At 42.5% G+C, this 21,195-nt stretch overlaps 1 protein-coding gene across 1 annotated transcript in view; it reads right to left on the reverse strand.

The window, feature by feature from the left end:
- birc2 (baculoviral IAP repeat containing 2) overlaps window positions 1-21,195 on the reverse strand; it is a 99,783-nt gene that overhangs the window by 15,234 nt on the left and 63,354 nt on the right. Inside the window, exons 9-11 of the mRNA XM_084319598.1 lie at window positions 20,825-20,903; window positions 11,920-11,965; window positions 844-1,086 (exon numbers count right to left, since the gene is read on the reverse strand). Coding sequence (XP_084175724.1) covers window positions 844-1,086; window positions 11,920-11,965; window positions 20,825-20,903 — 368 coding nt within the window. The remainder of the gene's footprint in view (window positions 1-843; window positions 1,087-11,919; window positions 11,966-20,824; window positions 20,904-21,195) is intronic.

The following is a 21,195-nucleotide window of genomic DNA, read 5'->3' on the forward strand; positions in this document are numbered from 1 at the left end:
TGTGTTTAACGTTATCCGTTTGAGAGTGCTCCTGATGGCTAGCCTAGTAACGCAGGACTTTTATCATTATATGTCCGTGGGTTGGCCAGTACTGCGCGAACTTTTATTAAACATTATATGTCCGCGGGTGGTCTTGTGCAGTGCTCTCGTGGCACTGTCAACTAAGCACTCAGAAGACGCGCACCGTTTGCCAGTGCAGTGATTGCAGAATGTTTTTTTTTTTGTATACTCGCCAGACTGGCGAGTGGTCTTCATGAATCACTCGCCAAACGTAAAAAATACTCGCATTTGGCGAGTAAAGTGGCCTAATTTCCTCCCCTGTTCACGCTACAAGTCAGATGATTGACAGGGGCTGGCTTGAGCTGGGAAGTGTAGTTTTTCTAAATTTGAAAGCCCATCGAAAGCCCTGGGTCTCTTCTCTCAAAAGACTACACTCAAGTTAGGTTGCACCAAATCCTCGCGCCAATAAGCGTATTTTTCGACGCACTGAGATTTCTATGAACTCATATTTCAGTTTCACTAATAACAATTAAAATCATTGGTAAACAAACATAGTGCTGAAAATATACACATTGACTGCTGTTTTGACAGGGTTAGGGTCTTTACTCTTGGCTACATTTGAAAAAAATACATGAATTCCTACATTCTGTAGAGATGGATTTATGGCGTGATGTCAATCTCGTACCGGACCACTCAGACTTAACCCATTGAAACCGGGAAATACATTTGTGTGTATATGCAGGCTATATAATGCATTATTAGCAGGCGTTTTAGGTCTAAAGGTTAAACCCTGGTGAGTTCCTGAAAAAGTCCCTAGTTCCAGGGGAAAGTTCTACAACCTACCCGACGCCATGGCCTCAGCCAGCATCTCTCTCTCGTCCTCCCTCTTCTGGTCCTCTGCGCTCAGCAGGTCTGAGACCAGCTCTTGGACGGTCTTGTAGTTCTCACCACTCGCTAGTATTTGGCTCGTCACTGTCTGCTTTACAAGGCCACGCTCAAAGCCCATCTCCAATGCAGAGCGGACGACTGGAGTACTCATCATTACTGCATCCTCTGAGCGCTCCTCACCAGGACCCAGATGTACAACTAGGAGAACAGAAAGAGTATTAGAATCAATTTGGCATCCAATGTAATAAAAAAGTCAACCAACAAACTCGATTCTTGTACCGGATCTCCCCACTGGTAAACAAGAATACCCTGAAGACTCTGGCAGGAGCACTCATTCAAGGGTACTACGACTATGCTTGCACCTCATGGTACCAAAGCACCTCAAAGGCGCTAAAAACAAAATTACAAACATCTCAAAACAAACTGGTCAGACAACTGCTTGACCTTATTCCTAGAACCCACCTCACCCCTGCCCACTTTGACAACCTAGGATGGCTTAGAGTAGACGACAGAGTACAGCAACTTGCAATGGGCCTGGTCTACAAGATACACTACACGACCAAGGTACCCATGTACATGTCAAAATACTTCCCAAAGGTCAGTGAATACCACGATCACAACACCAGAGGGAGCTCCACAAATCATGTTAAACCCAGATTCGGCTCAAACAAGGGACTATACACGTTTTGCAATTATGCCACATCAATGTGGAACGCCCTACCCAAAGCTGTAAAGGAATGTGAATCACTACCCACTTTCAAAAACACTCTCAAAAAACACCTACGGGAGACTGCAATTCGAAACTGGCCCCTGTAAATGTCATAACACAACCCCCTCCAATGTACAGTAAATTACCAAGTATGGTCTTGTCAATATTCCAATGTACAGTTTTGTTTGTACAGTTGTACAGTGTCCCCCACCCACCCCTCCTACCCAACCTCCCCCCCCCCCTCCCACTCCTACCCAACCCCCCCCCCCCCCCCCCCCCACCCACCCACCTCCAATGTACAGTACCCCCCCCCCCCCCCCCCCCCCCCCCACCTACCCAATCCAATGTACAGTTTCTACATCAAATGTATATACTCTTTTTTCTGGACTCTTTTTGTATCACAAACAGTACTGTATTTGCAAATCTGGTATGTCATAAATGTATAGATGTAGCAGTACTGTCTATCTGTATGTCATGTATGTCATATATGTTACGATGAATTGAAAATGGGGGACCCTGATGTAAACAAGACGAAAGTCTTTCTCTGGTCTGCATCCCCTTAACTATGTATTGAGCTGTACTGTACTGTACCCATTCTGCAATCTGTTAATAAAGTTTTCAATCAATCAATCAAGAAGTAGGGTTGGGCACCGAAAACCGGTTCTAATAGGAACCGGTTCCTAACTTCCGGTTCTTTTTTTTACTTTGTTAATTAATACCCTAGTTACAGTACAGCAACCAAATTAAACTGTATCAAGTCAACTGAAAATGTGAATAGTATGAACATTTTTTAATTCTCCTGCGAAATAAGCTGTGACCTGTTTTGACCACCTCAAAGAATCGGAATCGAGAATCGTTTAGAACAGGAATCGATATGGAGAATCGGAACCGGAATCGTTCAAATCCAAACGATGCCCAACCCTAATTAGAAGTACATTTACATTTAGCTGACGCCTTTATCCAAAGTGACTTACAAGTTCTGTACGACAAGTCATCAGGAAGGGTACAGCTCTATCAGCTGAGTAACAATGTTCATCAAAGTGTTGCGTGCTACAGTGTAGGTTAGTTTATTAGGACAAGTGCATGACAGTAAGGTTAGTTTATTTATTTATATTTTTGGAAAAAGTAGTAGTAGTTGAAAGCGATCCCAGACTAGCGCTGATTGCAACGAGAAGGGGGCAGAAGAAGACCCAAGTTCAAAACAAGTTATTTGTTTTGACTTGTGCGTCTGAATGAATGGAAGCGGACGGCCATTTTGTATAATCAGACTGAATTATTGCGGTACACACATTACAAAAACCTTTGTAAAACACTCATTTTCCGTGGGATTTTTTATAAACGTTGGACTTGTATAACTATAAGACTTCAGGCTATGGAACAGTTATGTTTTCCAGCTCCTACCTCTCAGCTGGAACCCAAAAACAGGCATCTGGCAACAAGTCGACACAAGTAAGGATCAAATATTTTATTTCAGTGTGTTCAAACCTCTGTTTCTCTATTACATGACACATCAACATTATCTGGCCATCGTCAGTAAATACTATCAAACTCCTCTGGTCTTTCCAAAGAGAAAACACACACACATACGCACGCACGCAGGTTTTTAGGTTTGCCTGGTTTAATTGTGTATTAATGCATGTAAAACCTCAATACTGTATTGTAAAATGATATGAAAAGTGATATACCGGTACATCTTTCTTTTCAGGACAACCTGGGCTATCAGAATGCTTCAGTTTTGTCAGATCAAAGTATACATGAGTTATACCATTATATATAAATATCAAATATATATAAATATATATCAAATAATTGAAAAAAATACAGAGAATAATAATGAACTAGACACATGTCTCCACAACTGTATTCTAAAAAAAACTAAAAAGTAAAGTCCTAACTTATACGCATAAAGAACTATTGACATTGTTGCCATAGAGTCATTTTATTTTTCAATCTGTTAGTTGGCCTGGCCCTAAATAAATAATCACAAGATACATTCAGTGCTGGATCTAACTAATTGGATTTATGGAGGCACATTTATGGACCACAAAGCTTCTGGAAGGGTTAGAATGACAAGCGGAGGCTCGTCCGAATCGTACAGCGATAGTCTATCGGCAGCAAAAATAAAGTTGGTCGATCAGCCTCTGCGTTATGATAATATGATATGAAATGTAACTAGTGCTGTCGGACCCAGATATTGGTCTATGAGAGGGTATGATTTTAGAATATTTCAGCTAATGAAGCGCCTTGGGTACGTGAAAGGCGATATATAAATTCAAGCCATTATTATTATTATTATTAATAAATGTTTATTATCACCAACTATCTAGTTTTTATAGTGTAACGTTTGGCTACTTGAAATAATTGAACGTATAGAGAGAGAGACGGGCTTGTATGTTAGTATGCTTTTATGTATGTTTTATTTTGATTATTAATTTGAATATAGAATATTCGTTGACAGCCCTACTTAACAGTAACTGCATCACTCCCGAGTGGAACATGAAGAGCCACGTTCTGCAAACTTCCCCCCACTGTACCAAAATCATAATGAACCGCGACTTCAAAACCAGGTACGTACCAAACCGTGGTTTTTGTGTACCATTACACCACTAGTTTCTCAAGTTTCTTTAATAGTTGTCATACAGAAGTACAGAATACTTTTATACAAAATGCTTCTTACTGTTACGCTCCAGAGACTGTGCTAGACAAGATAAGTATGAAATAAAATAGTATAGCATGTAAAATAGAAGTAAAAATAGAGGTCACAGTGTTCAGTATAGACATATGTACAATGTTCGATGCAGAATAGAAGTAACTGAGTTACCATACAATATACAATATACTATGCAATGTACTAATATACAATTCTATATAGTGCAAAGCAGAAATGGGATGAGGTACAATTTAGGTACAATTTACAGTAAGGTGTACGAGTTGTAGTGCAAATCCTTTACCAATCAATATAAAGTGTGTTTAGGTGAACTAAAGTGTGGAGAGTGGGTGCTGCAGTGTGTTGTTTGTTTAAAGTGAGTGTGTGCGTGTGGATGTGTGTGCTGTGTGCATTTGATGGTTGTTGCATAGTGTTTATTGTTCGTTGAGCAGCCTGATGGCCTGGGGATAGAAGCTTCTTCTGAGTCTTTCTGTGCTCGCCTTGAGACTCCGGTATCGCTTGCCTGACCGCAGCAGTTCAAAGAGGCAGTTGTTCGGGTGGCTGGAGTCCTTGATGATTAGCTTAGCCTTACCCCTGCACCGCTTGTTGTAAATGTTCTGGAGGGTGGGAAGCCCCCCTCCAATTGTGCGTTCGGCTGAACGTGTCACTCTTTGTAGTCTGCTACGGTCTTGTGCAGTGCTATTCCCAAACCAGGAGGTGATGTTGCCAGTCAGGATGCTCTCTATTGTACATGAGTAGAAGTTCTTAAGGATCTTCTGACTGACTTGGAACTTCCTTAGGCGCCTGAGGAAGTAGAGGTGTTGTCGTGCCTTCTTCACAACACTGTCAATGTGTGTGGTCCATGTCAAGTCCTCGGATATGTGGGCTCCGAGGTACTTAAAACTGTTCACTCTCTCAACCGGTGCCCCGTCGATGCTGAGGGGGCTGTAGTCCTTGACCCCCGACCTCCTGAAGTCCACAATCATCTCTTTTGTTTTGCTGACGTTCAGGGAGAGACAGTTCTCCTGACACCACTGTGACAGATTCTCTACCTCTTCCAGGTAGGCCCTCTCGTCGTTGGCAGAGATCAGGCCCACCACTACTGTGTCATCAGCAAATTTGATGATTGTGTTGTAGTTCCGCTGTGCCACGCAGTCATGTGTGTACAGGGAGTAGAGGAGGGGGCTCAGAACACAGCCCTGGGGGGCCCCTATGTTGAGCGTGATGGATGAGGAGGTGCAGTTGCCTGCTCTTACCACCTGGGGTCTGCCCGTCAGGAAGTCCAAGACCCACTGGCAGAGGTCATAGTTCAAGCCCAGGTCCCTGAGCTTGGCTATGAGTTTGGAGGGGACTATGGTATTGAATGCTGAGCTGTAGTCGATGAATAGCATTCTCACATAGTTTCCCTGCCTCTTGTCCAGGTGTGATGCTGCTGTGTGCAGCACATGGGCTATGGCGTCCTCCGTGGACCTGTTAGGGCGGTATGCAAATTGCAGGGGGTCCAGGTTGATGGGGAGGGAGGAACAGATGTAGCCCTTCACTAGCTTCTCAAAGCACTTCATGGCTATGGAGGCGAGAGCTACAGGGCGGTAGTCGTTGAGGCAAGCGGGCGTAGATTTTTTGGGTACAGGGATGATGGTGGACTTCTTCAGACAGGTGGGGATGACAGCCTGTTCTAAGGACAGGTTAAAGATGTCAGTGAATACCGGGGCCAGTTGGTCGGCACAGACTTTTAGGACGCGGCCGGGGATGCCGTCCGGTCCTGCTGCCTTCCTGATATTCACTTTCTTAAAGGTCCTTCTCACCTCATGTTCTGTTATTCTGAACACTGAATCTCCCTCAGCAGACCCCCCCCTCCCCATTTCCGTGGCTTGTAGGCTGGTGTTGTTATTCACAGCCTCAAACCTCGCATAGAAAGTATTGAGATCATTTGCTAAGGAGATGTCACTGTTCAGTTTGAGGGAGGTGCCTTTGTAATCTGTCATCGTTCTGAGGCCCTGCCACATACCTCTAGAGTCAGCCTGTTCAAACTGAAGTTCAACTTTATCCCTAGAACGCCATTTTGCCTCTATTACTGCTCTCCTGACGTTGTATCTCGCCGTCTTGTGTTCATCCATGTTGCCTGTCACAAGCCCGGTGTTGTAGGCTGAGGTGCGCACTTTCAGAGCCTCACGGACGGATTTATCTACCCAGGGCTTTTGATTTGGGTAGATTCTAATTGTGGTAGAGGGGATTGTTTCTTCTACCAGAGTACGGACAAAGTCAAGCACCATTTCAGTGTATTCGTTAATATTCGCTGTGTTATCACGAAACACATTCCAGTCTGTGCATTCCAGCGCAGCCTGAAGCGTCTCCTCTGACGTCACAGTCCAACATTTAACCTCTCGCGATACTTTTATATTTTGGCAAAAGAAAGATGGCGGCGTGATCGGACTTACCGAATGGACTAAGAGCTTGTGACTTGTACCCGTTCTTAAATTGCGAGTATACATGGTCTAATATGTTCTCGCCTCTGGTGGGACAGGTCACATGCTGATAGAAATTCGGCAACACCTTTTTAAGACGCGCGCTGTTGAAATCGCCCAGAACCAAAATGGCAGCGTCAACGTTAGCTATCTGTAGTTTGTTTACCTCGTCATGTAGTTTTGAAAGTGCGGCCCCAGTGTTTGCTTGTGGTGGGATGTACACTCCGATCATGATGATGGACGTTAACTCCCTCGGGAGAAAGAAGGGTCGGCATTTGATGGTGATATACTCCAGGTCTGGGGAGTAGTGGTTAGACAATTCCTTTGCGTTGCCTATATCGCACCACTCCTTGTTTACCATGAAAGCTATGCCGCCTCCTCTCGTCTTTAGTGATTCTTCTGCCGTTCGGTCCTTGCGGAGAACGAAGAAGTGATCTGCCGGTTCTATTGCATGGTTTGGGACGTCTGGAGACAACCACGTCTCGGTGAAACAAAGAACGTTGCAGTCCCGAATGTCCCTCTGGAATTGGATCCGTGCTCTGATGTCGTCCAGTTTGTTTCCTATCGATTGCACATTGGCCAACAATATGCTGGGCAGTGTGGTTCTGTGTCGCTTGGATCTCAATCTGTTTCGGACCCCAGCTCTTCTTCCTCGCCGTCGCGCCTTTTCCTTGCCTCGGCCGCAACAAAGGATCTCCGCTGGCCACTGTTGTTGTTCAGCAATCCGATCCAGAGAGCAATCCAGTCGGTAAGTTTTTCTTAATCCAATGTCAATGAGTGACTGACGGTCATACACATATAATGCACCAACAGTTGGTGCAAATAAAACTCTTAAAACTATAAAAATTAACAAAAGTAAGCACAGTCTCGACGGAGCTAACAGAAAGGCGGCCGGTCGGAGCAGCGCCATTCTCGCGCTAGTAGTACTAGTAGTAGTAGTATTATTAAGCATTACATCACACGCAGGAGTGTGTTATAAGAATTAGAGCATGCCTAATAAAGAAACCTACAGGTGGTTGTTAGGCCCGAGGTGCAGCCGAGGGTCATTAGACCCCCCTAGGCATGCTCTAATTCTTATAACACACGACTACAAGTGGTGTAATGTCTTTTATACAATTGCCGAATTCATCCAACCTTATTGCTATACAATAAACACACATTAATTGAAGCATAATGGAGATTTATTCACAAAACCATCCACAGAAAAAGTAGGTAAAAGAATTTAAAAAGAAGTTGCCTCCGTGTCTAGAAGCAGCTGGGAGGTGCGGTGTTTCAAAGCATGCCATCTAACAGTGAAGTTAGCGGTTGTTATTGGATTGATTGATTGAACATTTTATTACAGATAGACAGTGCTACATCTATACAAATTTCAAAATGACTTCAGGAAAATGTAATTAGAACGTTATTCCACATGTGGAAAGTCACAGCACTTTGCGAGCGTCTAGCGCGGGGTGGCCAACCCGCGGCTCGCGAGCCGCATGTGGCTCTTTGCCCCTCAATCTCTTCCATCAAAAAATATAATAATAATAATATATATATATATATTTTTGTCACTCAAACCTGTGGTAAACCTCATATTTTTATATGAACACATTGAGTGCCACGGACACGTTTTGTCGTTAGTTCATGCCGACCTTTGAGTGCCCCCGATGCTATATAGCGTTTGTTTGTCTTTTTTTTTTTTTATTGGTGATTTGAATTCATATTTCATCAATCGAGCCTCACGCTAGTGTTGCAGACTCTCTCTGAGCTCAATTGGGAAGATACCGCCCCCTATCGTCTCTCCCTGTGTAACTGCACCCCATTACTTTACACTGACGAAGGGGGGGTGCGTTTCCTCATTTTACTTTTCCCTCAAGCCAACTGAAGAATCCATTGTGCTCGCCGGCCCGGAAAAAATTTTGATTATGTATTTACAGTACCCAACACTGTAATCAATAAGCGTGATCGATATTTGGAATGGCGATCAGGAATTGGAATAATGTTTTTGGATAACATACCAGTCTTAGGATAATCAGAGCTATTTTCACAGAGATATAAGCGTTTGCCGTATGCGTGTGTGTGTGTGTGTGTGTGCGTGATCAGGAAATGAGAGAATCGATATTTCAGCCCGCCTCTATAGTGTGCATAAGTACACATATACTATCGATAATCTAGGGTTTATTTGAAAACTATTCATAAATAGGCCGAAAAATGACAACGTGTTTGTGTATGCCAGAATGTTCCAGTAAATGCCGTTTATCACGGAATCTATATATTTTCCTTGAAAACGAGGGCTTTTCAAAATGCTATACAACGGAAATGAACCGATTAAAAAACAATCCGTTTCGACAATGTTGACTGCAAACAAGTCATTGATAAGCGACAGGCAGATTAGACACATAGCCATAATTTAAAACAGAGATTATGCGTTCACAATGCTATCATTGAAGTGGGTGTTGGTATTTAACCATGCTTTCCCATGTTAATGGCCGGTACTGAAAGTGTTAAGAGGTAATTATATAGTTTACACTGTTTATTTTTCTCATATAAGCTGTCGGGTCATCTGACCCGTTCCGGCGGGAATCAGTGACATTTTCTCCATGGCTGTGCTAGTGTTAAGGGAATGCAGACCAGAGAAAGACTTTCGTCTTGTTTACATCAGGGTCCCCCATTTTCAATGCATCATAACATATGACATACATGACATACAGATAGGGAGCGAAATTAACTTTTTGACTCACCGGCCAGTGGCGGGTAGATGGGAAGAGTCTACCCGCCAAGCATATTTCTTACCTGCCAAATTTTTTTTGATTAAAAGAAAATATATATTTTATATACATTTTTTTTTTAAATAAAATATATATTATATAATCATACTTGTAGTTGTATTATCTGCGAGACATCGCCACCACGCAATAAGTCAAAATGCTTGCTATCTGCAAACAGCTCCACTGTCTGTGTGTATACTTGAGTAGCCTCCAGCTCCAGCAAGGATTCTCCGGCCCTGCAGCTAGACCCTATATTCAGCTAGACCCTACATTCAGCATGCAAGGATTCTCCGGCGATGCAGCTGGACCCTATTTATAACGTTACGGTTCTTTTGTCAAATCACATTCAACATGCCCTCAGCTAGAATACGCATTCAATCAATGTTATAAGACATTGATATCAGGAGCTATCTGTAGCTACTGCTAGCCCGGTAGATAACGTTAAGACAATTTAGTTTACTGGGACAGATATATCTAACGTGAGCTAGCTAAGCTAGCTAACGAGGGAACGGAGGTATTATGCACTCGAGTCGACTATTGCTGGAGCATTTGTTGATATCAGCAGCTATCAGTAGCTAGCCAGCTAGATACCGTTAGACAATGCCTCGTCATGTATTAAACTAAAAGTGAATAGTTGACTGGGTCATTGTTTAAACAGTAACGGTAGCTCATGGAGGTCCGATATAGACTAGAGCAGACTGCCCGCATATCGCAATGGTGGCGTTTCAGGAAGTAAACAAGCCAAATGAGAGCTTCCGATTGGTCATTTGCTTTCTTTCTCATGAAACCAGTCACGTCACTCTACTGTGATTGGACCGTTGACTTGAGTGCAATGTGGGACTTGTAGTTTTTTAACGATCTCGCGGCGGAGAAAAAAAAGGCGAGAGAGGCTATAATCTGTACTCGCACAATGAGTATCGTTATGAACTACACGTCTACACACCACACGGCGGGCAGCCCTCTAAGTGTCAAGCGCCAAAGGTAAAAACTGAGCGCCCTTGGCGGGCGGCGGGCTTTAGTTTCGGTCCCTGCATACAGATAGACAGTACTGCTACATCTATACATTTATGACATACCAGATTAACAAATACAGTACTGTTTTTGTAGGGTGATTATGGTTTATTTACATTGAGGTTCTGGGGTCACGTGGAGTGTATTATATAGGAAATAACAACCGTCGGCTTTCCTTTTCTAAGCATTTTCGGTGATAGAAGTGATTGGAGAATAGTTGCGGGACGCCAAGATGTACCCACAGTAGAAAGCTTGCGTGGATCCTTGGTTCTTTTAATACAGCATTTTTTTAATCACGCGAAACAAATAACCTCTGTTCTCCTTGCAATGCGTTTTTAATTCTTTCTTATACAGTAGGAAGGGGGAAGAATACTATATCGTGGGTGTTCCTATAACTTGTATTCTGCTTACAGCTTCGAAACTCCACTTATTTCGTTTTTACAATGTCAAAGCCTTTTAAATATAATCAAAACGTTCCCGTATTTCTGCAATCTATGCGCCAATAATAACGACTTGAGTTCTATTACATGCTGGGTAGGCTGATAGAGTGTCTGCACGTTCACCCGAGAGAAGTCGGATTCTGCAACTCGGATTCTGCAACCCCCCCCCCCCCCCCCCCGGATCAGTGGCCACTCCCCCCCCCCGCTATTTATATTTTGTTTTACAATGAGTCATGACAAACCAATTACATAATCCAACATTGTGTAAACAACTAACATATTCCAGGTAAATGTATCTATTTTGAATGAGTCGTTAGGACTGAATCAATACATCCATTCATAAAGATTATTGTCCGCCATCTTGGTTTCATTCAGTAAAAGAATGAACGGCGGAGTGATTCGGAAACAAAGTAATTCGGTTGTGGGCGGATTCTGGGATCACGTGGAGTGTGTTATGAGAAATAACATCTGAAACAAGTGTTTCAGCCAATCAGAATCACAAATTTGCATTCCATTGTATAAGAAGTAGTAATTGGTTTGTTAACGGCTCAGTAACAGCTTGTTAACACTGGTTTGGAAGGGGGGGGGGGCAGATAGGAACCAGACTACCTAGTTTGAGGGTCATACATCTGAAGTCCTTACCATTTGTAAGGGGGCCGCTCAAGGTTCAGTTCTGGGCCCACTTTTATTATAACGCATGGTATTTTCTAACCCTAGGAAGATAGAGTTACCTCTTAACTTGCACCAGCCCGAAATCGGGCCCTCATGCCCATGCACACAAGTCACAGCACTTTGCGAGCGTATAGCAGGTCAGGGCTGCATTTTTCGCCGTACATATAAATTACCGTTCAAAAGATCTATTTGTTGCCGTTCGAACGCCGAAAAAACAGGAAAAGTAAAGAGATTGAAATCCATCTATAAATAGTAGTAATAGTGCTTCTATCAATAGTGGCAGTTGTTACTATTGTTACAACAGTATCTTAAGCTTTTTTGCAATTAGGTCACTCACCTGGTGGGTCGACGAACTCTCTGCTGCTGTCGCCATTGGACAAGAGCTGGGAGGGGGCGGAGACACAAGAAGATGCTTATTGATTCCTAGAGAACTATTGCACAGTGCACACTCACCATTAGAAACCAAAGTCACATGCTAAGATTTAATTTATGCACTTTTCATCCGCTCACTTTTCATCAACCCAGTATTTTAGCAGCCAAACTGGCTAAAGAATTTGAAGCAGCCTTGATTTTATGGATTGTTGATTTTCTCAACAATAGAATCCAGCAGGTCAGAGGTCAGTAGGTACATCACTCTCCCCACAGGGATGTGTTTTATCATCTGTATTGTTTATTTGAATACACAAACTCTTGCACGTTCACAATTAAGTATGCAGATGATACTGCCTTGCAGGGGCGTAACTCACGCGGGGGACATTGGAAAGTGTCCCCCGCATGGTTTCAGAATGCAGTTATGTACCCCCCCCGTTTTACCGTCCAAAGAGCTGAGTCTGACTACCTGTCCTATTATTATGCAAAGAGCAGTAGATGGGGGTCGCATTCTTGCCCTGCACGGGCCAAGTACCCACTCGCTAAAGTACTCGTCTTTGCATAATAATAGCTTGGGTCGTCAGCCGAGGTGTGTGTTAAAATACGTCATCACATACGGTATAAAGAGAGATAAGATAAGACATTCAGTGCTATGTCCGACTCCTACCTGCGTGATTGCAACAACGAGATGGCACCGTCGCCCAAGAGGAGAAAGCTACTTCTTCAAAGCAAACTAAGTTTTGCTACGCTGTCGCCTAGAGCTAAACCAGCAGCAGTGACGACACCACCACGAAACAGGAGGGCAACGGCAAGACTGGCAAGTAACAGCATTTTAGCAGATTTTCTTTTTTTAATATAGGCCTAATGTATTTGTCCAGATTGACTAAGCTATAGCTATTTGCCTGTTTGTTTCTCTTGAAAATAATCGTGGTTCATAAGTCCATGATTGATTGATTGATTGATTGAAAAGTTTATTAACAGATTGCAGAATGGGTACAGTACAGTACAGCTCAATACATACAATTGTTAAGAGGATGCAGACCTGAGAAAGACTTTCGTCTTGTTTCCATCAGGGTCCCCCATTTTGTACCTGTAATTAAATTTGATTAAAAGTGATTGGCGATAGATAAAGGTGATAGATACATTAAGAGCTAAAATTGTATATTGTATAGTAGTGTTTCTCAGGAACTTAGCATGTCTTTTTTTATCATGCATATCTTGTATTACTGTGTTCATAATTGCTAATTGAAGCACCATATAATAAATGTTCTTTCACCATAAACCTTTCAAATTTGTTTATTATTTGTCACAACAGAATACTTGTTTTTTGCCCTAACCCCCCCCCCCCCCAGCGACGTCACTCGCCACGCCCCCTAATCTGTCCCCCCCACATCTACAGAGAGTTACGCCAGTGCTGCCTTGATACTCCTATATGATGGGGAGGAGCATGGACTAGTCTTAGGGTGTCTTCTCCTTAGGAACGGGTGCTACGCTCCGTCCTCGCTCCGTCCTTGAGTGCGAACTCCCCCCCTCCCTCTCCCCACTCTGGTTTGCATACACATTGCAGTCTTGTTTAGCTCCCAGGCACAATTGAGGAGAGCAACTCTCTATAGTCTATATATTTCTGAATTAACCAAAACAGTTACACAGGAAATTTTCGCTGTACCTCGGGAAGTAATGTACCAGCTAAACCTACACGATGGGTTAGATACAGGCAGGATTTTGGATACTTTTCCTACACTAAAAACATTATGGCCATGCCGCGTGCTAACCACATATTACAGACATATAACGAACAACGTAAAAGATAATTGCATATTATATATATATATATATATATATATATATATATATATATATATATATATATATATATATATATATATTATTGCATATATTGATCGCTATAGTCCTGCTGAACACAACTAGTCACAACATCGGGCTCCCTTGCTTTGGATGGGCTAACCGGCCACATTACTGTGGGTAGTGATTAGGGCTGCAACTAACGATTATTTTGGTAGTCGACTAATCTGTCGATAATTTTTTCGATTAGTCGACTAATCAAACGATTATTTCTGTCACACCCTCCATCTCTGCTTCCTGTGGGCGCGGCTCCTTTTCCGGGCTCTTAGCAGACTTCTTAGCTTAACACATTCGGGGCCATTGGGATGCGTCTAATAAATCTCTAGAGGACCGGCAAATGTAAACAGACGTGGGGCTGTTTGTAGAGCTAAATCTATACTTTATAGTATTGCTATCTGTCCATGAATGAATGAATGAATGAAAACTTTATTTAACAGATTGCAGAATGGGTACAATACAGTACGGCTCAATACACACAATTGTTAACACTTTCAGCGCCACGCCTGGTTTTCCGTTTTACCGCTTGAATGCCACCATCGGCGCCAATGTTAACGTTAATATCGCCTAATCTATGTTTTAAATTATGGCTATGTGTCTAATCTGCCCATCGCATTATCAAAGACTATTTTCCAGTCAGTGCTGTAAAGGCAGATTGTTTTTTTATCGCGTCGTTGCCGTTTCAGAGCAGTTAGAAAAGCCCCCGTTTTGATATAAAAAACAGCTAATTCTGGAGCATTCTATGAAAATCGTCTTTTAGTGGAATATTCCACAACGTTGATACTCGTCGGCCTTTTTATGAATCGTTTTCAAATAAACGCTAGATGATCAATATTATACGTGCACGCACGCACATTACGGCCGCGCACTGATAATCGCTCCGTTGATTTCCTCACAGACTTTTACAGTGAAACCGAAAGAAGACATTTCACAAAACAGCTTATAACTTCATCAAACTTACTCTGATTATCCTACCACTGATAACATAGAGTCCTTACCTGACATCAGATGGTATCCAACTGGTATATTCCAATTCCTGATCACCATTCGAAAAAATCGATACGTGTATGGATCCAATGCGATACAGTAGAACTCCATGATCCGCGGGGATCTGAGGCTCCAGAATGAACTCTAGTAACCCCGGCTGGATCAGTGAACTGGAAAATGTGGAGTACCGGATTTTTTTCCCCATTCATTTTCATTGAGTCCATTCCAAAATCACTTATGTCATCTGGGAGACGACAGGGGGCGCTTTTTTCCACAGTGATCGCCGGCGCCCCTCGGCTATACTCGGGTAGGCTCGGGTGATGCAATAATTTTTCAGATCGCAAAAAAATAATAATAATAATAATTCCGAGAAATCTCGTGAGTGGCATGCAACCACCTATAAAAAACCAGAGAAATCTCGTGAGTGGCACTCAAAGTGTTAAGGGGATGCAGACCTGAGAAAGACGTTTGTCTTGTTTCCATCAGGGTCCCCCATTTTCAATTCATATAGACATTTATGACATACACAACATACATGACATTTATGGCATAGGGACATATAGGTATTTAGTACTGATACATTTGTGACATAAACGGTATACAGTACTGTTACCCCTAGATCCTGACAGAGTATATACATATGATGGGGAGGGGACTGTACATTAGGAGGGGGTGGGTGGGTGGGAGAGATATACATATGGCGGGGAGGGAATATATACATGCGTGGGGAGGAGACTGTCTATTAGGAGGTGGTGGGGGTTTTGGGCATTTACGGTGGCCAGTTTCTAATTGCAGCCTCCCGTAGGTGCTCTTTAAGAGCGGTTTTGAATGTGGGTAGGGATTCACATTCCTTTACAGCTTTAGGTAGGGCGTTCCACATTGATGTGGCATAATTGCGAAACGTATTTAGTCCCTTGTTTGAGCCGAATCTGGGTTTAACATGATTTGTTGAGCTTCCTCTGGTGTAGTGGTTGTGGTATTCACTGACCTTTGGGAAGTATTTTGACATGTACATGGGTACCTTAGTCGTATAGTGTATCTTGTAGACCAGGCCCATTGCAAGTTGCTGTACTCTGTCGTCTACTCTAAGCCATCCTAGGTTGTCAAAGTGGGCAGGGGTGAGGTGGGTTCTGGGGGTAAGGTCAAGTAGTAGTCTGACCAGTTTGTTTTGTGATGTTTGTAATTTTGTTTTAAGCGCCTTTGAGGTGCTTTGGTACCATGAGGTGCACGCATAGTCGTAGTACCCTTGAATGAGTGCTCCTGCCAGAGTCTTCAGGGTATTCTTGTTTACCAGAGAGGAGATCCGGTACAAGAATCTAGTTAGTTGGTTGACTTTTTTTATTACATTGGATGCCATTTTGTCACAGGAAAGATTTGCCTCTAGGATGGAACCCAGGTAGGTAATTTCGTCTTTCCTTGTGACAATATTGTCACCCACTGCAACTGAGAAGCCGTCGGTCTTGCTGAGTTTGTTATTTGAACCGAAGAGATTGGACTCTGTTTTGCCCATGATAGTTTGTTATCAGCGAGCCATATGCAGATTTTGCCTAGTTCCGAGCTGAGGGTTTTTTCAACCTGCAACTTGTTCTTGTCAGAGACCAGCAGGGCTGAGTCGTCCGCAAACAGGAACAAGTTGCAGTCACAGGCTGACGACATGTCATTTGCATAAATTAGGAAGAGTAGCGGTCCTAGTATGCTTCCTTGTGGAACACCACAGCTCACTGTGAGAGGGGGGGATAGAGTACCGTTTACCTCTACCATCTGTTCTCTCCCCTCCAGGTAGGATTGCATCCAGCTCACTGATAAGCTATCAAAACCAATTGCTTTTAGCTTGTCAATCAGAATGGAGTGATTGACAGTGTCGAAGGCCTTTTGTAGGTCCAGCATGACCATGCCGCAGTATTTGCCCGCGTCCACCTCTTGTTTGATGTGGTCGTTCAAATAGAGGAGGCATGTGTCAGTGGAGTGGGACATTCTGAAGCCAGATTGGAATTCGTAGATTCGATTTTTTTCCGCCAGGTACTTTTCGACCTGTTCGAAGACTATTTTCTCCATGACTTTCGAGATGGAGGTAAGAATAGAAACAGGGCGGTAGTTGCCTGGGTCTAATTTGCTGCCCTTTTTGTGCAGAGGGGTCACTCTCGCAATTTTGAAGTCCTTGGGGACGTGTCCCTGTTTTATAGAGAGGTTTATTATGTGAGTGATGACTGGGGTGATGGCGGCTGCTGCGTCTCTGAGGAATTTGGAGGGGATGTTGTCATGGCCAGTGGCCTTGTTAGGTTGGAGGGCGTTCAATTTTTTGAGTACCTCATCGGTTGTTACCATTTCAAGTTTGAAGTCGTCTTTGTGGACCCCTAGGTTTTTGTAGTATGCTACTATGTGTTCTACCCCATAATGCCCTGAGTGGGAGGGTAGTTTGTTTACCAGTGTTGTGGCTATGTTTGTGAAGAAGATGTTTAAGTAATTGGCTACATCCAGCTTGTCTGTGATGAGCGTGTTGTCCGTCTTTATGTTTATGTTTGAGAATCTGGTTTTAAGTTTTTTACTGCAGCCTAGTTGATTATTGAGTAATTTCCAAAGTTCGCAGGGTTTGTTTTTGTTTTCCTCAGTTTTGTTGTTGATGAAATTTCTTTTTGCGGTTTTGATCATGGTGTTTACGTCATTTCTTAGTCTGTTTCTTTGAATTTTTAGTTCAACCACGTGGGCTTGGAGTTCACCGTTTGAGCTTTTGGAAAGCTTTGTCTGACTTTTATGAAGTTCAGAGCATTTTTTGTCTCTGGTTTTCATAGCGGCCAGTATTTCAGTGTGCATCCATGGCTCAGCGCGATGTTTAACCCTGGTGGTTCTTATGGGTGCCATGTTGTTGAGTATTGCTGTGAATTTTGTTTTGAATCCAAGCCATGTTTCTTCAACCTGTGTACCACTGAGTTCATCTGACCAGTCCAAGCTCCCCAGTTCTAGGTTAAAGGCCTCTCTAGAGTAAGTTTTGAGGTCTCTAGATGTGACTGTTTTGTGACAGCCGGCCTTATGTTTTAGCTTTTTGCGGGTACAGAAAATCATATAATGATCACTTAACCCGCATGCTATCACCCCTTTATTGGAGATCATGGACTTGTCAATGTCAAAATGAGGTCAATGGTGGTTTGTGTCGAGTCACAAACCCTTGTGGGGTATGTCATTGTCAATTGAGTCCATAAACCGGATAAACAAGGATCTGGCCGGTATTGCACTTTCTCGAATTCAAAGAGTAGGGTAAATCTGCAGTGCCGCTCGGCGACCTTGAATAGGTTATTAAAATGGAATAAAAGCAATAACAACTTGCCACGGATATATCCGTGCTTCTGTCCACAACGGGTGGAATCGAAACACGGAGATCTCCGTGGTCGGGCGCCATTTTGTTAACATAACAGACCGACAGTAAGTTTGGGGGAACTAATGGGATAACTGGGGTTGCAACAAAAGTGCAACTAGGGCTAAAAACACAATGAAATTAAATAATAATAATAATAATAATAATAATAATAATAATAATAATAATAATAATAATAATAATAATAATAATAATAATAATAATAATAATAATAATAATAATAATAATAATAATAATAATAATAATAAATAAATAATATATCCTTCTTAGCAGACTTCTTAGCTTAACATCCCAGGGAACTAATGGGATAACTGGGGATGTTGTTTGCTCCTGACAAAAGTCTCAAAGTCTGGGGTGATGCTCTGAGGTCATGCTCAATGTCCAATCTGTTCCTCTGCTTTGTCTTCAGCTGGACCAGAGCTGAGAAGCCACTTTCACAAAGGTAGGTAGTGCAAAAAAAAAAAGTATAAATTATTATAATCTCAGAATAAGTGGCTTTGTATGCGCGTTTTAGCTTTTTTTTTTACAGCTTACGTTTTGGGCAATAATTATTTAGAGGCTCCATTTTTCGTGGAAGAAAAATACATCAGTCTAAATAAATGCATTCGAACAAGAAACCAATGTATAGCAATGGCAAAATTGCTTACAAAATTGCTTGGGCTTGTAACGTGCCTTCATCTCGAAGTTTTCATCGATCCACTGAACCGTGAGGCTCAACATGCTTGTTTGGTTGAGGTCTGAACTCGCCAAATTGCCCATAAATATAGTTTTTGGGGGTATTGTCCAGTTGTTGCTGTATGTTTTTATCTGCCCCGCTCTGTCGTCGGGGACACTGACGCGCACCCGAGACCACCTATTCCAGTGGTCCCGTCTTGGACCGAATCAGCGTCCCCGGTGATGGGGGTGGGGGGAGCGTTCTCATCACACTCTATTTTGGTGCGATCGTGCTCTGATTCGACCCCGAATGGCTAGTGTGAAAGCCCCCTTAAGACTACTTCCTAAAACAAACCTTGTCCTAAAACACCCCCTAAAACAAAGTAAATGTCTATTGATTTTTAATTTAGAAAGCTGCAATCCTCTCACCCTGCTTGTATCAATTGTATTCAGCCAATACAACTTGTAACATATTACAGGTACATTTACATTTAGTAATTTAAATGGTAAATGGTAAATGGCAAGTTTATATAGCACTTTTATCCTGTGGAGGGTCCGGAGCCAAGGATGTACCTCAGTCAAACTAGACTCAGTCTGTAAACTCAAAATACAAATAAATCAAGAGTTATGGCAGATGACTTCATGAAGATACAGGCCTCGTATCCCCAGAGAGCTCCTAGAATAATGTTAACGTAGACCTTTACGCTTAAGAGGTTAAGTGTAGTCGAACACATCAAATTCCGGCGACTACTCTCTCACATTGAGCCCTGCTACACTCCCCCAAGTTACACGTTTTTTTCAGATGTTGCCCTACCCCGAGCTCTACCAGGCAGTGTATTCACACATCGATAGCCTTCTGAAAGAAGACGTTTCTTCAATTAGCTTTACAAGTGATATTTGGAGCTCAGACTAAAGTTTCACCCTGTTAGTCAAGTTGATGGATGAACATGTAAGTGGAAACTCTGATTCTACTGATGTAATAGGCTACTTCTATAAGTAGACTACTTATATTTTATCATTGTGGTCACTACTCCGGTTATCTCGCTAAATCATGTTGCGCTAACTAGAACGCACGCACATGGTACATAATGATCAAATAAATATTGAGCCGATTTTCACTGTCGACTTTTCTTTTAATGGCCATCTTTGAACATTCCATGTTTTATAGCTTCCTGCTGGCGACACTAGGATACTAGCTACAGTACCTGCAGATGAAACTACCTGCAGATTAAACTACCTGTAGATGCGCTGTCAACTCTCGCTCTGACCCGCTGAAAGAGACGCTGCGTATTCCGTGAAGACCCGCCCTACTCTGCCTCTGATTCGCAGACTGTGGGTGGGGGGAAAGAAACGCTGATGGTACGCTGAATGTGATTGGACAGACACACAGACAGTGGAACAGTCGGACATGCAGAGCACTGATTTCAGTGGAGATAGCGTAGGATTTTGACTCGTAGCGTTGTGGCAATGGCTCGCAGATAATACAGATAATACATATGAAAAGTCCAGAGACAGTTGAGGTTCGGTCCGGATCTGGACCGGAGTCCGGACTTTGAGGATGCCTGTGTTAGACCTAATACTGCTATACCAGCTGCTATAACAAAAAAAAAGGACCATCGGTATCGGCAGTGTATCGGCTCATAGATGATCAGTGATCGGTATCAGTGGCAAAAAACTTTATCTGGGCATCCCTAGCTTTGAGTGTCTTAGAAAAGCGCTATATAAATGCAATTAATTATTATTATTATGTATTGATCTATTCATGATGTGATAATCATTTTGGCCCGGTACCGACCTACCGAGTCGAACTTTCTGCTCATCATCATAGTACTTCACAAAGGTAAGTAACAGATATTTTTTTGTGTGTATACAATCTGCGTAATTCCCCTTTTTGGAAGTATGTTTTACCCAACTACTACAAAGACTACAATATCTAACCGTTAAGAAAATGAAATACTCTGATAAAGACTTGGTATTTGTACACTGATGTACTTTTACCCACCTGCTCAAAGAGTCGAGGGAATCGAGCCTGGATTTGATGTACAAAGTCTTGTCCCTTCTCCTCGAGCAGGTACTCGCACCTGAAGTGATTCAAGTACATCAATTAACTACTTGTACTTACCGGTAACTTACTTGCAGTTGAAATTAATGAAAATTGGGGTAAGAAATTCCTAGACGTTTAAAAGAAAAAAAAATTATTCAAATTTTATAATTGATTTAATCATATACATTTTTGATCTGTGGTTGATAATAGTAGTCATTATCTAAATCATTATTATGTTACTCAAATGGTCATGGACATGGTTTAAAACCATTTTGTGATAATCACTAATCATCACTAACCCTAACCCTACCTCAAACTGATGACTACTA

Source organism: Notolepis coatsorum (genome assembly GCF_963971535.1).
Source record: "Notolepis coatsorum genome assembly, chromosome: 8".
NCBI classification, from domain to species: Eukaryota; Metazoa; Chordata; class Actinopteri; order Aulopiformes; family Paralepididae; genus Notolepis; species Notolepis coatsorum.